At 42.5% G+C, this 20,542-nt stretch overlaps 1 protein-coding gene across 1 annotated transcript in view; it reads left to right on the top strand.

Annotated features, from left to right (window-relative positions):
• The window catches only part of PGM1 (phosphoglucomutase 1), a 65,909-nt gene that overhangs the window by 23,498 nt on the left and 21,869 nt on the right, over positions 1-20,542 (top strand). The window contains exons 2-6 of the mRNA XM_061121694.1: positions 12,708-12,870; positions 13,216-13,362; positions 14,800-14,925; positions 17,536-17,726; positions 19,193-19,347. Coding sequence (XP_060977677.1) covers positions 12,708-12,870; positions 13,216-13,362; positions 14,800-14,925; positions 17,536-17,726; positions 19,193-19,347 — 782 coding nt within the window. The remainder of the gene's footprint in view (positions 1-12,707; positions 12,871-13,215; positions 13,363-14,799; positions 14,926-17,535; positions 17,727-19,192; positions 19,348-20,542) is intronic.

Genomic DNA, 20,542 nt, shown 5'->3' with positions numbered 1-20,542 from the left:
CCAGCATCCTCTGTCCATGGGATTTTCCAAGCAAGATTACTGGAGTGGGTTGCCATTTCCTTCTCCTATTTGTTTACTTTTTGAAGCCTTTGTCTCACAAGCAAAAGTGTGAAAATATTCCCATTGCGCTCATGTAATCTAATAATGATAATCGCAGATACCTGTGCAGGGTGCCCCACACCAGCACTAGTTTTAGAATTTTCTGTATATTGCCTCATTCAGTGGTGACTGTGACAACACGTGGGGTGGGGGACTGTTGTTCTCCTGTTTTTCAGATGTGGGCAGTGGAAGCCCAAAGAGGTTCAGTAACTTGTCTGAGGTCACACAGCCAGTGACTGACAGAACTGGGTTCCAACTCCGTCAGTCTAGCCCTAAAGTCCATTCCTTGAAACACTGCAGTTAGCTGTCTGCATCTGAGATTTAAATATAAAAATATGGTACATTCAAAGTTTTCTTGACTTTTCCAATAATGTTTATAACTTTTATAAAATTCTCTTAAAATCATAAGCCAAAATAACTTACTCAACTATACATTATAAATTGGTATCACAGGGCTGACCTGTTAGGCAAACTAATATCCCAGATTCTCTTAATGTACTTAAAATATAGATTTTCTCCAAGACTTATTACAAAACAGTAATACTATGTTTGGTTTATTTTTATTATCTTTCTACTATGAGTTTGCTTCACGTCAATACTTAATTCTAAATCTTTTTATGTTAAAAAGTGCTCAATTCAAAAACCATTCTCTTATTCCAAGCAATTGGCCTTCCCTGGTGGCTCAGATGATAAAGAATCTGCCTGCCATGCGAAAGATCCGGGTTCGATCCCTGGGTCAGGAAGATCCCTTGGAGAAGGAAATGGCTACTCACTCTAGTATTCTTGCCTGAAGGACAGAGGAGCCTGGCGGGATACTGTCCATGGGGTTGCAAAGAGTCAGACACGACTGAGTGACTAACACACACTTCCCCTGGCACTGGGGGTGACGTTGACTGGAAATCTAACAGTGGTATTGCCCCAGTCCAGAACTCATGCCAACATGAGTCTCAAGTGGCTTGTGTTCACAGACCACTTTCCCCAGTTCTCATGTCTCATGAGTCTGCAGTCCCTACTCTCTTGAGAAAATCCATCTAACTGATGTTCTGCCTGAAGCTACTCTGAATTCTTTTCAAATTTTGTGTGTCAGATCCCCAGCTCTTAGATGTGCCTGAGTGATCCAGAGATGGATCTGCATAACAGCCCTCTCATGTTCTCGTGTATTCTCATGTCTGCCAGTTAGAGTTCTATAGACATTCTCATGACATGAGGTCCCTGCCCCACAGCTTCTGAGTTTACCTGTCTTCCCAGTTCAAAGACTAACTAAATCTGACTGGTGCACTTTTGAGTCCTAATTCTACATTCCTAGAAGAGAAAATATGAGTGATCCAGCTTCGGTCAGTTGTCTGCCCTTGATGACCATGGCCTGAGTCCCACAGTAGAAACATGGCCCTAGAAGCCCACTGTTGTCAGGTGGGGTCAGGGACAGTTCTTAGAGAAGAGAGTGAGCAGAAGAGGTCAGAGGAAAAAGAGGTTGTTTGGATAGTGTCTTCATGTTGGAGGAGAGTAACCTACAGGGCCCAAACTGGCCAAGGACTCAGAGTTGAAGAAGTCTTATGTAAGAGGAGCAACTCTGGACAGGGTCACAGAGACCAGGATCCTCAGATCCACCTCAGCTGCAGAGGGAATCCTTTTTGCAAGCCTTGGTTAATCTTTTCCCAGTCTTTCCTCCTCCAAGCTATTTGATACACTACTGGCAGCCAGTCAACTTTCAAAAAAAAAAAGCAGTTTGTATTCCTTCTGCTTAAAAATACCCATAGCCTCCGGTGCCTACAAAATAAACCTTACTGTGGTTCATGAGACTGTGTAACCTTGTCCCAGCTACTTCTCCAGCCTCACCCCATCACTGCAGCCTCTTGAGAGCCACAGTCCTGTCCAGGGACCGCTGGGACATCACTGAGGCCACCAGGTTTTGACAGCTTCTCTAACATGAACTTCTTAAGAACAAAGGTCCATTCACCTTTTTTTCTATCCTTACCACTCCTCAGCATGTGAATAAAAATTCATATCTTTATATCATTTTCTAGCACACAAGGGTTTTCATAGACATTTGTTGTGAGGCAGGTATCATCATCCCATTTTCATCCTCAGGGCATTGAGGATGGAAGGGTGAGGGGCTAACATTTACTGATAATCTGCTGGATGCCAGACACAGGCCATAAGTGTTTTCATACATGTTGCCCAATTCAGTACTCAGGACAACCTTCATTGTGATCCCTAGCTTACAGACTCAGGTCAGTTAAGTGAATTGCTCGAGACTGTACCTCTCATACATTTTAGAAACCAATATATATATATTTTTTAATTGAAGGATAATTGCTTTACAATGTTGTGTTGATTTCTGCTCCACATCAACATGAATCAGCCATAGGTGTACCTATGTCCCCTCCCTCTTGAACTTCCCTCCAGCCTCCCACTCCATCCCACCCCTCTAGGTTGTCACAGAGCACTGGGTTTGAGCTCCTTGGGTCAGGCAGCAAATTCCCGCTGGCTGGCTGTTTTACATATGGTAACGTGCATGTTTCAGTCCTGCCCTGTCCTTCCCCTGCTCCCCTGCTGTGTCCACCAGTCTGTTTAGAGTCCAAGATTTGAGCCCTGCTTCTGTCTGGCTCCTGAACCTATGGTCTTTGTATTATCCTGCAGTGTCTCCTCTGTGGCAGGCATTCATTGCAAGCTTACTTACTGTTGGTTGGAGAAATGAATGACTTTTCCCAGCTTGTGATTCCTGTCACTGGAATCACAAGTCATAAGTGTTTTCGTACATGTTGCCCAATTCAGCGCTCAGAACAACCTTCATTGTGATCCCTAGCTTACAGACTTGGGTCAGTTAAGTGAATTGCTCAAGACTATGCCTCTCATACATTATAGAAACCAATATATATTTTCTTAATTGGAGGATAATTGACCCCAACACTTGGGCAGGCACCTGCAGCATCACAAGCATAGGGTTTTGGCCTGGGGGGGTCTGATGATCCCTGCTGCTTTCAGCCCAGTTAGTAGCTTACTTTCTAGTGCTTGTGCTGAAAGACAGGGTTACCAGTACTAAATAATATGCCCATTCCTGTGGCATTTTCTAAAGAATAATTATTGATGTGAAGAGGTGAATCTTTTCAGGCCTTGGGTCCCACTCTCCCATGAGCCCTGGGACATGGCAGTTAGCTATCCAGTAAACGTTTGTCAATGGAAAAAAAGAAAGATAGAACGAATGAAGTATTGGCAAGTCTTCTGTTTCTGCTGTCTTCTACTAGAAAGGCATCGCTGTTGATTAGAGTGGAAACTGGAGTCTTTGCGAGGCTGGGAGCGAAGGGGTTCATAACTCTGCCATTGTGAAATTGATTGGACCCAAGACCAATGTGAAAGTTTCTTGTCTGAAGGGAATAATCCTTAAATCCCCCATATGGTTTAAATGTAATTTGTGTCATTGTGAAGGAGTACTGGCGAGGCAGGCGAATTCATTAGGCCAAATTGGGTTCGCTATGCTCGACAGTAACGTTTCTGAAGATGAAGTTCAACCTTTGCTGGAGAGCTCAAACAAATGAGTTTCTTAATAGCTGTCCCACTTAGTCTGAGCGTCTTCGGAAGCTTAATGTTTTTAATGCTTCTCCTTTTTTACCACACTTCACAGTCCATCTAACATTGCTGCTTCTGGTAATATTTTTATATGGGGTTGAGTTCTATAGTGTCCATAAAATAATGACTCAGGCCCATTTTTAGAATAGAAGCTTTTTTAGGGCAAGTATTATATCTTTTTGGTTTAGTTTTGCATGCTGACAAACACCATGCCAGCGCATGTAGTTGGTGAAAACATTGCTCTTTGCTTTGAGGCACTGAGCTCTCTCCTTTGGAGCCTGAGGCTTGACGTGCACTTGAATTGCTGGGTATTCATTGGCATGTGCAGGAGCCATGAGAGATGAGAGTCTTTCCAGTCCATGCCTCGCTGTGAAGCTGGCTCACGTGCAGTGAAGTAAAAAAGTGTATGTGTCCATAAGGACATTCCATCCTAGAGGGGACCTGGGTTCACCTAGTGACCCGATTCCCCAGGTTTCATACATAGGACTTCTCAGTGCTCAAACGCTACTGTCTATTTCCATTAGTGTTAAATAATGTTTTAAATATGAAGATGCTCTACTGGAGAGGAATATTTAAAAGCCTTGAAAGTGAGAGACCATCAAATAATGAACCCTGAAGTGGCATATCAGCTGTTTAGAGAGATAGGGCTGGAAGAGCACCAGCGTTATGAAGTTTGCAATGATTCTTTTAAACTACTTTAGAATCAGAGTAGTTACATCTGGAATACTTTCTGTATCAGTCAGTTTTTAGGTGGTGAGAAACCTGTACAAGGCCTAAGAGTAGGCTTAATTCTGGAGAAGTACAGCTTTTACAACAGTTTCGATGTGAAGCAATATTTTTAGAAACAAATTTTGGTTCCTACAAAAACACACCGATAAGCTGAGGTGTTCTAGTATCTGATATGGCCACTGTCTTAAAAAAAAAAAAAAAAAACTGAAACAAGCATTTGCCATGCTTTGAAATAACACCCATCAGATCTTATGCTACAAATAAACTCACTTTGATGCTTGTGGGGTTTTTTTTGGTGTGTGTGTCGAACATCTATTTTGAATTTTCATAATTGTGCCTTGAGTCTTTATGATTTCTCATTTTATGGAATTTATTTGCACTGACCATAAATTGTAAATAAAATAAGTAAATGTATGGGAGAAGCCCCTAAGAGAACATTACTCTCCCTAGCTCTGGATTCAGAAAGAGCTTGGAGAGAGAGTGGTCAACCACCAGCAGAGAACATGCTGGAATGTGTGAGCAGAGAAGCTTTAGTGGGGATGTTGGAGCCCCTTGCAACCAAGCATTCCTGAATCTTCACTGGTTCAAGACCTCGTTAAGGAAACTACCAATTACTTGGTTGGTTGCTCTGTTATTCCCAATGAAAAAACTGTTGAGTTGATATTTCAGAAATATGGCTCTATTATTAAATATGTCAAGACATATATACTGATGCAATTTGTGAACCTATCAAAAACCGGAGAAAATTGGCCACCGAACTAAAAAAATATGAGTTTAAAAAGTGCATTTGTAGTAAGTTGAAAAACATTGGGTGTGTAGACTACTAAAGCAAGCTTACTTCACAAGAGTTTTAGTTTTAAAAATGCAATGAGGGGCAAAAATAAGCTATAAAATATAATTATCTTTTGACTGACTGGTTTTCAGCTTAATAGATGTGCCTTGTGAATTGTGTTAATGTTATAAAGTGAGGTCCTGCTTGCAGATGGGCCAGCCCCATTTGCCGTATGAAGGAGACCGGGCTCCCTTGGGAGTGGCCTGCTTTCTGCTCGTGGGCTGTTAGTTCTCAGTCCTGTGTGAGCAGTGCCTGGAACAAAGAGACATTCTTGCCTCACAGAAGGCTGTCTGCTCCTCCCAGGGCCTGTCTGCTTTTGGACCTGGCTAGACAAGTTAGTAGGAAAATACGCAGATTTTTGTTTTTCAAGGGATTACTACTTTTCCCTTGAAAACCTGACTTTTATGTGCACATCAAACTCCCCAGACATGTGGCATAACTAGTCTCGATTTACTTTCCAAGTCTCCTTAACAGGTTCGCCGAAACCTTGACAATGTTGTTGCTCACTTGCTCAGTCATGTCCGACTCTTTGCGACCCTATGGACTGCTAGGCTCCTCTGTCCATGGGATTCTCCAGGCAAGAATACTGGAGTGGGTTGCCATGCCCTCCTCCAGGGGATCTCTGCAACCCAGGGATTAAACCCAGGTCTCCTGCATTGCAGGCGGATTCTTTACCATCTGAGCCACCAGGGAAGCCCTGTTTATCCCTGCTGCTGCTGCTAAGTCACTGCAGTTGTGTCTGACTTTGTGTGACCCCATAGACGGCAGCCCACCAGGCTCCCCCGTCCCTGGGGATTCTCTAGGCAAGAACACTGGAGTGGGTTGCCATTTCCTTCCCCAATGCATGAAAGTGAAAAGTGAAGGTGAAGTCGCTCAGTCGTGTTCAACTCTTAGGGACCCCATGGACTGCAGCCTGCCAGGCTCCTCCGTCCATGGGATTTTCCAGGCAAGAGGACTGGAGTGGGTGCCATTGCCTTCTCCTGTTTATCCCTACTTTTCTATAAATTCAAGGGAATGACCAGCTGTTGATCATTCAGGGCATGTCTGTGAGTCTCTATTCTTCTAGAATTGAATACTATTTACTTAAATCCTTGGTGGCCAATGAATAAATCTGTTCTGTTTGATGCCTTTTCTCCCTTCTAACTGGGATTGCATGTGGGAAGTAAAAAAAAAATCACTTGAGTATCAGATATTTGAGTATCAAAATGACGGTGATGAAAGGAAAGCAGAGGTAACTGAGATCCGTCATTTCCATTTTAAGACTGACCTTTCATTTGCGAGATGGCATGAAACAACTTTAGCTTGCAGATGGCCTTATCAGAGATGACTGCCAGAGAGGCTCCAGTTTAAGGGTGTCAGTAGCAGCGGGAGCCACACCAGGGTGTCTTGTTCACGAACTTGCTCCTTAGGACTGCACTTGCTTCGTCTTTGCCTGGCTCTGGGAGAGGCGTCTGGAAGCCACCTGGTGTTTGTAACTGAAGTCTGCTGCACGCAGCACCCTCTGGACCTATCTCCACCCTAACAGGGGAATGAGGGAAAAATAATTGAAGGGTATTTGGCATGGTTGTGGGCAGAATGTCCTCATCAAAAGAACACTGAAGATCTGCTCTGAGTGTGGGTGTGGGTGGGTGTTGGGTCCTTCACTTTTTCACATGGGGCGACGACAACAGGAATTAACCCAGCTTCCTCATTGAGAGGGATCATCCAGGCAAGATCTCTATTTTAGTTACGCGGGTGACACTGTAGCAGCTTCAGGTTGGACAGACTATTTTGGGGACCCTTGACTGCTTTCTGGACACCCTCGCTGAGCCAAGTGGTGGAAATGAAAGATGAGTGATTTTGATGAATGGATTTCTGGGAAATACAGAAAAATGGAAGAAGGTCCTCTCCCTCTGTTGACTTTTACTACGGCTCCCTACTATGACCAGAAACCAGGAACTAGTGGATTACGGAAGAAAACCTACTATTTTGAGGAAAAACCATGCTATCTGGAGAATTTCATCCAGAGTATATTCTTTTCCATAGACCTAAAAGATCGCCAGGGAGCCTCACTGGTGGTTGGTGGAGATGGGCGATATTTTAATAAATCGGCAATAGAGACAATAGTGCAGATGGCAGCTGCCAATGGGGTTGGTATACGATAAGTATTGCTATGTTTCTGGTTCTCCATATAACCTCTTAATTCTGCAAAAATATACCCAAGTACAAAGATTTGTATGTTGTATACCCCTCAATGCTACTAACATCCAATTAAGTTTGAGTGTGACTTCAGAGATTGTATATTGTGATATTACCCCTGAAATTGTATTTGTCACACTGGGATTTGGGGATGTAAACTCAGTTTCTTATGTTGCTCTGTGCCTGTTGCTTGAAAATGGACCTGTTGCTTTTAGACATTTAAAGCTCACCCCAGCCTTCAGCTGTCTTATCTACATTCTAACTAGTTTTCAGGGGCACTCTGTCCTGCGTAGGAGGCTCTTAGGAGCCACGGAGAGAGGAAGATTTTTGTTTTCTTTCAATGGCCTCCTTGTTGAAGTTCAGTCACTTGTCAAACAGGAAAACAAAAGCCAGGGCACGCTGTTATTTGTGGGTCCTGGTAGCTGTGCAGAAATGCTGGGAGAGAACTGGAAAATGTTAGGTGTGAGCCTTCCAAGAGGACCTGTTAGAGGGGAACCCACTTATAATGACCTTGGATACAAAGAAGTCCTGTGTGTGTGGTGAATTTGTGCAGCAGGGTAGAGATAATAACTTCTGGGAGCCTATAATATAAGGAGGCTCTGCTAAAGCTCTGCATTGTGGAAAACTGTGTTGGCTGAATTAACCAAATCGGAAGGAATCTTGCACCAGGAAGCATTGATCTTGATAATCTAACAATTTGCACAGTCTCACTGATTTACAGGAAGGCAGGCATCAGAACATTGCTGTTTTTGCTCTGCAAATTCCTCCGTGGGACCAAAAATACATTTTTAGTATTTTAGATTACACTTAGCAATAATTTGGAGCACATAGTCCTTTAGTACTTATAAATTTTAAAAATTTGTTTTATTTCCTTTCTGGAAGTGATTCTGAGAAGATAAAATTTAGCATTATAACCAAGTGCATTAGGCATTTATTTTCAGTGTATTTTAACAGTACACTAAGCAGGTGTGATTGCAGAAGTCAAATTAAAAAAAAAAGCATGTGTTAGTTACCAAATTCTATTCAGAAGAGTTTGTACATCCTATTGTTGTTAATGTGAGATTCCCTTTGTACCCAGTTTCAGAATCTGAATGCTTCTCATGTAAAATTTGCTGATAAAGCACTCAAATATGAAATTATGATGCATACACATTTTTAAGATAAAGTGTGACATGCTGTAAATTTCATCTTTGAGGAGAGCTGCAAAGGCAATGGTATTAAGATGCTTTTAATCTTTTGGGAGAGAAGGAATGAAACATTATTTCTCTGCGTATATCTAGATTGTTGAGTGGATCTGGTACACTGTCCCCTTTGCTGTGATATATTTGTCTTCATTTCATTTTTGTGCAAAGCAGAAGGATGTGGAAGGGGTGGTAGGAATGTGTAATTCAGGCAGACCCTGTAGACTTTCTCAGATTTACGATCTGAAGGTTTGCTAAATAATGCATTTAAGTGCTAATAATTGACTAAATATGGTAACTGCCTATTTGTTAGAGCTGTGGCAGCCCAAGCAGTATTTTCAAGTCTTTTCAAGGATGTTCCTTATTAAAAATAGTGTTGCATTTGAAGCACTTGTGCTACCCAGCTGAATTACGTAAAACGTTTAGTGGACCGATGAAGCACTTTCATCTGATAAAACCTATCAAATCCTATTTAGTTTGATTTCTTTTTCTAACATATCCTAAATTCTATTTTAACATCCCTTTGATTGTGGGCAGAATTTAGGGAGGTAATCTAAAGGAAAGATAATTTATTGCCACAGATTTTGGTATTAATAGAAGTCAGGGTTCCTTCCTCAGTTTTGTTAATACCCACTGTACCCATGAGCTGATTCTAAGAGAGCTTTTCAGCCTGGCGAGCTACATGGAAACAATTTCATTTCTTCCCTTTGGTACGCTTTTATCTGGTGCATTTATGGATAGTAGAACACGCTTTGCCTTTGCTTTTATTTGCACAGAGCTGTCTGCAGTTACAGGCAGTTTTAATGTACAAAATAAAACATTGGTATGGTCTCATTTATGGCACTGGTATCTCATTCAGTCCCCAGAGATTTATCCTTGAGATAATTTTAGAAATGAGAATAGAACCGTATGTATGACTGGCAGAGCAAAGAAAATGGAACCTTTTGTTTGTTTGGTGTTTTGGGGAAACATAAGCAAACACCAAGCCCTATTTTCAATTGAAAGGAATATTTTAATGTTTGCTCCCTGCCATGGTTAACTATAAAATATTGGGGGAGAAGGAGGTATCCAGTTTAGCAGCAGGACTTGAGTTACACAGAAGCAAGCGGTGGGCAAGAGTAAGGGCAGGAAATGCTTTTTGGTGAAGGACTCTCAGTGTAGGGCTGAGGGGGTGTCTCTAAGTTGGTAGACATTTGGGACCCAGGGAAGGTGTTTCTTCCCCCCCGCCTTTTTTGTGTTAAAGTGCGTTTGTGTGTTAGTCAATCAGTTGTGTCCAACTCTTTGTGACCCCCTAGACTCTAGCCTGCCCGGCTCCTGTGGCCATGGGATTTCCCAGGCAAGCATACTGGAGTAGGTTGCCATTTCTCCCTCCAGGGGATCTTCCCCACTCAGGGATTGAACCCAGGTCTCTTGCATTGCAAGCTGATTCTTTACCACTGAGTCACCTGGGACGCTAGTTGTAAAGTACATCTAACACAAAATTTGCTGTTTTAACCATTTTTAAGTATGCAATTCAGTGGTATTCATTACATTCATAATGTTCTGCAACCATCACCACTGTTTCCAGAACCTTTTCATCATCTCAACTAAAACTCTGTACCCACTAAACAGTTAGTCCCCATTCTCTTCTTCCCCCCATCCCCTGCCAACTTTGGTTCTACTTTCTATGAATTTGCCTGTTCTGTGTCCTTCATATAAATAGAACCATCCAATACTTGTCCTTTTCTGTCTGGCTTATTTTACTTAGTGTAATGTTCTCGAGGTTCACCCATGTTGTAGCATGTATCAGAATTTCCTTCCTTTTAAAGGCCAAGTAATATTCCATCGTATGTATATACCACATTTTGTTTATCCATTCACCTTTTAATGGACATTTGGGTTGTTTCCACTTCTGGTTATTGTGAATAATGCTGCTGTGAACATAGGCGTGCAAATACATGTTTGAATCATTGCTTTCTTTTTGTATCTATACCTAGAAAAGGACCTTCTGGATCATATGGTATAGGGAAGGTTTTTGAACAGGGGAGAAACACAGTTAGAACTATGGTCTAGAAAGATGAGCTAGGTGGGCCCGGTAGGTCAGATAGATTCAGTGAGAGCAAGGGAGGAGCTATTCCAATGCTCCAGACATCCTTCAGGGGAGGAGGACAATAGAGTATCTCCCAAATATCAAGTTGAAGATGAATATTCTTGAGCAGAATTCATGGGAAAGAGTCTGCTCTGGAAGGTCAGCTATACCTATTCTTGGGCTCAAGAGGAAGAACCTACCATGGGCTTCCCTTGCTTCTCCTGATCTTCTTACTCTTACTTCCTGGTGTAACCCTCTCAGTCTTGGACCATTTCTGACTGCACGTTTCACCATAAGGAATGGTAGAATTATGGGGTGGCATGTGTGGCATGTGTGGCATGGCTTAATATTCGTTTATCAGCTTCCCCTTCTATGTTAAGCACATACGGGATTGAAGTGGAAGTCATCGTGCTTGGTGCACAAACACAGTTTTCATATCACTCCGTCAGTCACTGTGGCTGATTAAATCGCCATCTCTAAGCTCCTCTCATCAAAATTATGGAACTGCTCAACATCAGAACGGCACCCAGAAACTGCCGGAAGCGTGAGATGTTACTATTTCCACTGTACTGAGTCAGGGAGTTACCACTTCCTGAGGGAGGCAGGACATAAGAAATATATTAGAATAACAGACATTGTTCAGGGATAGACATACAAGAGCCAAAAGGGGCCTGGAATGAAGCGGCTGCTTCCTGGGAGGTGGTTGATAATGGAGAGGTTTAATTATAAGCCAGTCAAGCTGTTAGTGACCTACAGGAAGGTGGCAAAGCTAACAATCCCAGAAAAACCTCTCCAGGGAACCCAGGTATCTTATTGGCATGTTCAGTATTAGAAACGCATCTTCCACCATCAAGTCATTTCTTCAACTGCATTTATCTTGGGTGGGGCAAGAAGAAATAGCACCTGGAAAACTTAAATACGTCCCTGTGTCTTCAGAGGGGAGGGTGGAAGAAGGGCACAAACTCCTCCTTTTTAAAATCTTTTCATGAAGCAGTCACATCTCTAGTCATAGGAACTGATAGAATTCCCTTCTTTTCTGACTTGCATCATGTTGAAACAGATATAAATTACAGTCATTTTAGTAAGGAGCTGAGCTTATAGATACCATCTGTGAAAGATATGGGCAGGTGAGTTAAGAACGCAACCTGTAGCTCCTTCATGTAGGTGGGCCTGGCTGGTTCACCCAGTAACACTCCCAGCATTCCCTGCCTCAGGCCCAGGAGGAAGCCCAGATACACCCTAGTGTGGAGAGGTGTGTTCTGCTCTGAGGAACCCACGGTATTAGGTTTGGCATATATACACTACCATGTGTGAAATAGCTGGTGGGAAGCTGCTCAGGGAGCTCAGCCCAGTGCTCTGTGGTGACCTAGAGGGGTGGGATGGTGGGGGGAGCTCCGAGAGAGGGGTTGTATGTACACATATAGCGCATTCACATCATTATACAGCAGAAATGAACGCAGCATTGTGAAGCAATTATACTCCAATTAAAGAAAAATCCAAGCTTGATTGGCAATAAATTTGTGAGATACATTTTATAACATTTCTTCATACAAAGTTTACCCCTTTTATTTTTTAGATATTTTAGTTTACAAAAGCCTCCTTTTTGGGTTAGAATTCCTTTAACTAGTTAAATTTATAGTCTCTCTTCCAATTTGGATTGAAAGTATGATTGAAGTGGTTAAAAATGTGGGTTTTCCCACAGATTTATAATGTATCCAAATTATGAACCTGATCTGGAAAGGCCCTGTTTTCTTTTCTTGCCAGAACCTTATAGCACTCCCAGATCATACACTATAAAGTCCCCCAAAACTATCTGAAGAAATGGCTTTGTTCAGCAATGCTGATTCTATTTCAATAATAGCATTACTTAACAGTAACTATAAAATACTTCAATATAATAATACTAATAACCCAAGCTGTTAGATGTTCAGTAAAGGGCATCATTTTTGGTCCAGTAGAATATTTCTTTATCCATCTAGCTGTTCTGGCGTCACTATGTGGTGGCTCTGGATTTATTGATGCTAAAGTGTGTATTCTGGATTTCTTCTCCTAGATTGGTCGATTGGTTATTGGACAGAATGGAATCCTCTCCACACCTGCTGTATCATGCATCATTAGAAAGATCAAAGCCATCGGTGGGATCATTCTGACAGCCAGCCACAACCCAGGAGGACCCAATGGAGATTTTGGAATCAAGTTCAATATTTCCAATGGAGGTGAGTTTACTGTCATTTTGAGTACAGCCAATGTTACGTTCTTTAGGACAAACCGATAACCTGGGCCTTGGAAGGTCAGGATTCTGGTTCTCATCCTTGGCAAGAGAGCTTTTTGTTTCCTTTTGGTGAAAATGAGATGCTTCTCATTTTGCCATACCTGAATATGAGATGCTCTGCATGAATGATTATTAACATATATTCTTTCAGAAAATTCTGATACTTTGCTGCCTGAATGATGGCATGGCAGATGCACTAGTGAAGAGGAATTAGTTGATGAGCTTTATGTTCTTTGTATTTTCATGTCAGCTATACAAAATGACCTACTGTTTGCTGTTCGATTTCCAGGTCCTGCCCCGGAAGCAATAACTGATAAAATTTTCCAAATCAGCAAGACAATAGAAGAATATGCAATTTGCCCTGACCTGCACGTAGACCTTGGGGTTCTGGGAAAGCAGCAGTTTGACCTGGAAAACAAGTTCAAACCCTTCACAGGCATGTTTACTCTCCTCCTCTCTTGCCCACTTCTAGTTCCAGCTTGAAGGATTTGCCTTTCAGGGTTTTAATAAAGTGGGTCTTTATCTCTGGAAAGATTGTGGTCACCAAGCTTTGCATGCATAAATTAGCAGGTCTGGAATTGGGTCTAGGAGTCTAGAGATCTGGGCTGTCTGAGCTCTGCTGGGGATCAGCTGAGGGACCTTGGGTGAGTCAATTCTAAATCTCTCAGCTTCAGTTTTCATACCTATGAAATGTACAGTCTTGACGAGAAGACCTGTGACATCATGTTCATAGCTCTCTTTTACTGAGCTTTTATTATGTGCCAGGCTCTTCAGATGCACTATCTCATTTGATTCTTACATTAGCCCCGTGAGGGCAGCACTATTACCATTCACTTTTTCCAGATGAGGAAACAAAGGCACAGAGAACTTAAGTAACAGGCTCAGGGTCACATAGTCAGTGAGTGGTAAACCAGGATTCAAATGCAGGTGCAAATGATTCCAAAGCCTGGGCCTTGATTTCATTTTCAGTAAAGTCAACGTAGACCATTTTGGGGGCTAAATTTAAACTCCCTGTGTATCAGCTGTGTTAAACATTTTATTGTTGAATGCTAATGTATGATAATAATTGATGAAATAAATGTTTATAAAATTATTCATATTAATACAACAAGGATGAGATGGTTAGCAGTGTGACTTATATTTCGACTTTGCTCTTACATGTATTCTTTCATCTGGACTGCAAGTTTGTGTGATGCATTTTGTGTTTGAACCTACCCAGAAGGACTGACAATTGCATCCCAAGGAAGAGGAAGGGGTTCTTTGGTATATCTTGAAGACATTCTTAGGGTTTAGAAAATACCAGTAGAGAATTTCTCAAACATTTCATGTTTTGAAAATGTTCAGACCCCTGAAAATTCAACAAGACTTAGTTCTTATGTTTGTTTTATTCCTTTAGCAGTGCATGTGAAAAGTGATTCATTAAAAAAAAAATTTTCTCTGCTTTTTACCAGTAAATCTTAATGGCAATGGGCCTGGAAAAAGTAAAGTAGGTGTTACCCTTTCTGTTATTTTTTGACACTAAAATACACTTCCTGGAGATGAATCAACATGGCAGTAGAACCGTTTACCATCAGGCAAAGCTCTGTCAAAATTCCTCAGGGTGCCACATCCCAGCTGTGTGGGCAAGTTACTTAATCTTTCAGAACTTGAACTTACTCGTCTATAAAAAACAGAACTGATAACATTTACCTCTCAGGAAATTTGCGTTAGTTTTGAATAAGAGATCATGTAACAGCCCAGGCACATTGGAGCTGCTCCATAAATGTCCTGTTAAAGTAGCAATTGCATGTTTACAGCCATATGATCATTTCAGAGGATAATATTTCTAAAAGTGTTTAGTTCCTCCATCTTTTAATGTTGCTTGTTCTCACAGTGGAAATTGTGGATTCAGTGGAAGCTTATGCTACGATGCTGAGAAACATCTTTGATTTCAATGCACTGAAAGAACTGCTTTCTGGTCCAAACCGACTAAAGATCCGTATAGATGCCATGCATGGAGGTATGGAGCCCTTTTTCTTCCCTTCTCTTCTCTTCAAGCTATGAAACAGCTCTCTACTTTGTGTATCACGATGCCTTAACAAGCCTTTTCTTAAGGCTGTGTCTGGCAGTGGTTACACCATTACTTTGCAATCATTTCAGAGTAATAGTCACACAGATAAAATCTAACTGTATGCTGCAAAAATTCCTCATGGTAAGGTAGTGTGACGGTCACTGTTTCCACATTAAGCATCAGGTTTTGAGTTAACATGCAGCTATTTTTGTGGACTCTCCCTCCCCCTCAGAAGATGCCTTAGATTCTTCCTAAACGCCCCCATCTATTCCCAAGGGGAGCCATGGTTTGCTAGATCTGATAAATGTGCTCCTGAGCCCCATACCCCAGTTTCCTGTTCCCACATGCGCCTTTTCTTAGAAGCTGACCAGAGCCAGCTGAGGGTTCAAGTCAGGAGCAACAGGATGTATTTCTCTCCCTCTTCTTCCTCTGTGGGTTTTGTGGCCAAATCAGTAGAGGTGGCAGCTGTCTTTGAATCAGAGCCGTGAGGTTCTCTTGATGTAGGAACATGGGAATTCCTGAGCCCTTGGCTTGTCTATTTGTTTTGTAATAATTTAGAAGTTTAGGATCTTTTTCTTAAAAATGTGTTTATTTATTTATTATTTTTGGCTGCATTAGGTCTTAGTTGCAGCACGTCGGATCTTTCCCTGTGGCTTGCAGGTTTCTCTCTAGTCATGGTGGGAGGCTCTCTAGTTGACGTGTGCGGGCTCAGTAGTTATGGCATGTGGGCTTAGTTGCCCTGCCACATGTGGGATCCTGGTTCCTCGACCAGGGATCAAACCCACGTCCCCTGCATTGGAAGGTGAATTCTTAACCACTGGACCACCAGGGATGTCCGTAGAATTTCAGAATCTTTGAGTGGCAATGATTTTCCCTGGTGCTGGAATCCATCTGCCTGCCTAGCTGGGGAAGACTTTCTGCCTGTGCTTGCACCCTTCCTATGATACTGTCCAGGTCCTTCTGTTACACTGCAAAGTCTGTTAGAAAACTTCTCCTGGTGGCCTGAAATGGTCTGTCTCTGGAACTTCTTCCCTTGGGTCCTAACTTGCCTCTGGAATCTCACAGAATGGGCCTCCTTCTTTATTCAGGCAAAGGCCATTCTGACTTTTCAAAACATTCAGCAGCCACGTGTTGAACAGCTACTACATGTATGCTTGGGGGTGTGGGTGTAGTCAGGGATCCTGTAGACTCTTCCTTCAAAGAGCTTGTGATGCTTGGAGAGATGAAGTGGTTAAGAAACCAACCACTGCCAGGCCAACAAAATGAGGGTTAGATAAAATTTCAAGTATTCTCCTGGGGGTGTGGAGGAAGGCATAGTTTGACTGAAGATATCAAGAGAGGTTTTCTGGAAGAAATGGCAACCAACTCAAGCTTTTATGAAAGAAAGATGTAAGGTGGTGGAAACGCCAGTGATGGTTATACCCAGCTGAGGCAGTGGCCGCAGCCAGTGCATAAAGGATGAAAAGGAGATGTCACATTAGGGGGATGAGCAAAAGCCTTGGCTGGCTCTAGTGTGGGGTTTCTGATGGTGTCTTTACTAGGAGAAGCTGGTCACCAAGCTGACTTCTTTCTCTAAGCCTTTCAGTTGCTCCTCAAGAGCCTCAGTTTCCATACCCCTCACAACTCTGGCTGCCTTGTCCTCATTCCGAGGAGTGTCAGTAGCCTCCTTAGCATGCCCGCAATGGGGGACACGTATTCTATACTGTCCTGACCTCTGTCGCATATATTGGTGTTGGAACCTGCCTTGGCTGAAAGCATTTAGAGATGAACGTGCTTGATTGTAACACTAAGTGTCCCTGTAAAGTATGTGACTGGTTTGCCCTGTTGTGTATTGTTACTGTGTTTTTGTTTCTCTGTATTCTTTTAATCAGTTTGTCAGATAGCTTGATAGAGGGGAAAGATTAGGACTCTGAATCCTAGCTCTCACTCTTACTATCTGTGTAAGTTTGGGCAAATAGCTTCCTCTCAGAACCTCAGTTTTCTTATCATAAATTGGAGGTGGTAATCATAATACACAAGCCTTTATAAAATATGGGCTGTTGCTTGTTCTTGGTGCCTCATCTATTAACTCATTTAACTATCACATCTACCCTGTAAAGGTAGCTACTATTATTATGCTCATTTTGCAGTTGGCATAGATGGAGGCACAGCAGAGAGATTAAATAGCTTAAATAACTTTCCCCAAAATGGTACAGCCAATGATCGACAGCTGAGATCTGAACCCAGACACTCTGATTCCAGAGTCCAGGTTCTTAAAGCGCTAAGTTGTAGCTCCTCATGGGCCTTTTTGAAGGACTGAGAAAATGTCTAAGAAGCACCTGTGTAGCAGGATCTTCATAAAGGTTCACTTCCTTCCCTTCCCCCACTCTTTCCTAATGTCTCATTATTCCTACTTGTAGAACTTTCTACTCCAGACTCATCTGCCCACAAGCCCTTGAATACAGTTTGCACTCTCTTTGCCATTTGTGCCATTCTCCCTAGATCGCCTCTACCTTGTCCCCAGTCCTCACCTTCTGTAATAAGTTTCATTTCTGGTTCTTCATTTCATGCTCTGCGTAGTCGTGGGACCATATGTGAAAAAAATCCTCTGTGAAGAACTCGGCGCCCCCGCGAACTCGGCAGTGAACTGCGTTCCCCTGGAGGACTTTGGAGGCCACCACCCTGACCCCAACCTCACCTACGCGGCTGACCTGGTGGAGACTATGAAGACAGGAGAGCATGATTTTGGGGCTGCCTTTGATGGAGATGGGGTGGGTACAAGTGCATTTATGTGAATTCTGATACAGGCCAGGCCTAATGTGCTAAATGGGGGAAAAGCAGGCCCTGAAGCCTGGAGTGCAGTCAAGCTCCCTCATTGCACCTGGAGTCAGGGCTCAGTTATTAGAAGACCCTCTTGACAGAATGACTTGAAGTGGAACCATGTGTCTAGTGTTTGCTGAGAAGGGCAGGGTGATTGGGGCCTGGTTATCATGTCATGACTGGTGCTCCATGAGCTGACTGGGTTCTCGATCTCCATCCTTGGGTAGATTGTTGCTCGTAGCCAGCAGCTGGATCCTTGTTCAGTCTCTGGAAAGGGTTTTGTCCTTATGATATACCCATGTGTTCATTCACAGTAGCTGAAAGATGAAACTATAATGAGAGAATTAACAGTTTATTCTTTAGCTACAGTTAATATTTGAAATAAACATGCTCTTTTATTTGCACTGGTGAATATGTAACAGACAAGGAGGGACAGTGTCTTAGGTTTACATACTTGGTGTCTTAGAGATAGTAAGCACTACACATATTTACTTGGTTAAAAATATATTTTGGTGGTTGCTATTGTTCTTTAACATCAGCTGGAATTCATTGTTTCCTATAAAATAGGTTTTCCAATATTAATATTTGGGGAAATTAAATAGCAGAGATTGGGACATCCCCTGGTGGTTCAGTTGGTAAAGAATCCACCTGCCAGTGTAGTCTCGATGCAGGTTTAATCCCTGAGTAGGGACGATTCCCTAGAGAAGGGAATGGCAACTCACTCCAGTATTCTTGCCTGGAAAATCCCATGGACAGAGGAACCTGGTGGGCTACAGTCCATGGTGTCTCAAAAGAGTCGGACATGACTTAGTCACTAAACAAATGAACAAGCAGACATTATTTTCAGTGCATCTTTCTGTTGCCGTGCATCCTGGGTTTCCTCTTTACTCTCAGTTACTTGAGTACTGCCTGTATATCAGGCACTGGGAGAACAGTGAGGTGACAGCATATTTTGTTGGGCCCTGCACCAAGTGGAGGTGCCAAGATTTAGGAGCCTTTCCTTGAGGAAACCTGCTTTGTTCCTTGGAGAATGCCTGGTAGACCTAGCAAGCTTTAAACAACCCACATTTCCTCTCACTGTGATCTCTGCCCTCTTCTGGGAAAGAAGAGAGGTGATTGGTTCCAGAGTTTGGAGAAGGTCAGGGAGGTTACATTCAGCTGGCATCTGCAGGGAGAACAGAGAATTCAGCCGAGAAGGAGTTTGCACTTTAACTCAAAACAGTTTTAGCTTTTTGGCACGGAGGTGCCATTGGCCCAGTGGTACTGTACGGATCAATTAGAAATAAAGTCCAGTGTCTAGAACCCAGGATGAATCAATGTACCAGCTTTAAATTTTACAAAACCTCCATGTAAGATAGTTTGGTTTCTTCAGCACTTTGATTAAAAGATCTCCCTTTGAATCCCCCTTCTCCCAAAGGACCGGAACATGATTCTGGGCAAGCACGGGTTCTTCGTGAACCCTTCAGACTCTGTGGCTGTCATTGCTGCCAACATCTTCAGCATTCCATACTTCCAGCAGACTGGGGTCCGTGGCTTCGCACGCAGCATGCCCACCAGTGGTGCCCTGGACCGGTAGGTCTCTCCACCCCCTTGGTTCCCAAGCAGGCCCTCACAGCGCCAGGAGCACCCTTCCTCCCCTTTCAGCTCAGACCTCTGATGCATACCTAGTGTGTGTTACCTAAGTGTTTCCTTTATGAAGGAATGGTGTCATTTTTTCTGGGCTGGATGGGCCCCGCTGTGCTGCTTTAGCACTCTGCATTTCTCCCATCCTGGCTCTTCTCACACTGTGCTGATCGTCTGTGTCCTTGACTATCTCAAAACTAATACAGAGAAAGAATGTCTTTGTCACTGTGCTAAACTCTGACTGATCATGGCGTGCCTGGTACACACACACACACACACACACACACACACACACACACGCCTCATTTTAAAAAATGAATGATTGAATGTTAATAAATAAGTGAATGGATGGCACATCTACTGTAGTCAAGACGTCATTCTAGAAACTCACTTTCTCTGGGCAGTGTGCACAGAGTGGGGGTGAAAGACTGATGTAAGATCAGTGTTTCAACAGAACTTTCAAGAAAGCGTTCCCCATCCAGCCCCCATCAGATGCCCTTACACACAAGCATAGTAAATGTTCACTTATTCAAAATCTGAATAAACATAAAGCTAAAATAGTTTAAAAAATACATTCAGTTTTGGAGAAACAAGGGACCCAGTGACAGTAAACAGTTGGTATCTTTGACTTGCTTATTTATTATATATCATCTTATTTGAAAAGGCTTTATATTAGCTTATGCGATCACATTTAAAACATCTGAAAAATGGAAATCATAAATGAGTACAAACCAGGGATATTGACTACATCATGTTAAGTGTCCAATAAATAGTTCCTGGATGAATGGGTAAAGAACAAGTGAATGAATGAAAGGCTGAGGCTGGGGAGGAAGAAGAATGTATATACCTGGTTCTTATAATCATAACTATTACTCATTAAACATTACCTTATGCTAGACACTAAGCATGTATTTTAAGTCATTTAATTCTCAGACTGGCCCCATGAAGTAAATGCTGTATTTAACTCCTCTTTACAGATGGGAAAACAAAGGAAAAAGAAGTTAATTAATTTTCCCAAGGTCACCGAGCTAGTAAATGATGGAGCAGGACTTGAACCCAGAACCTTTGCTCCCAAACACTGGGATGTGCAGTGCAGGAGTTTTCTGGTGTGTGTGTGTGTGTGTTATGGAACTAGTGCTGACTT

The sequence above is a fragment of the Dama dama genome, chromosome 20 (assembly GCF_033118175.1).
Source record: "Dama dama isolate Ldn47 chromosome 20, ASM3311817v1, whole genome shotgun sequence".
In the NCBI taxonomy this organism is placed as follows: domain Eukaryota; kingdom Metazoa; phylum Chordata; class Mammalia; order Artiodactyla; family Cervidae; genus Dama; species Dama dama.
Note: the sequence above shows the minus strand (reverse complement) of the source record. Positions and strands in the feature narration are given on the sequence as shown.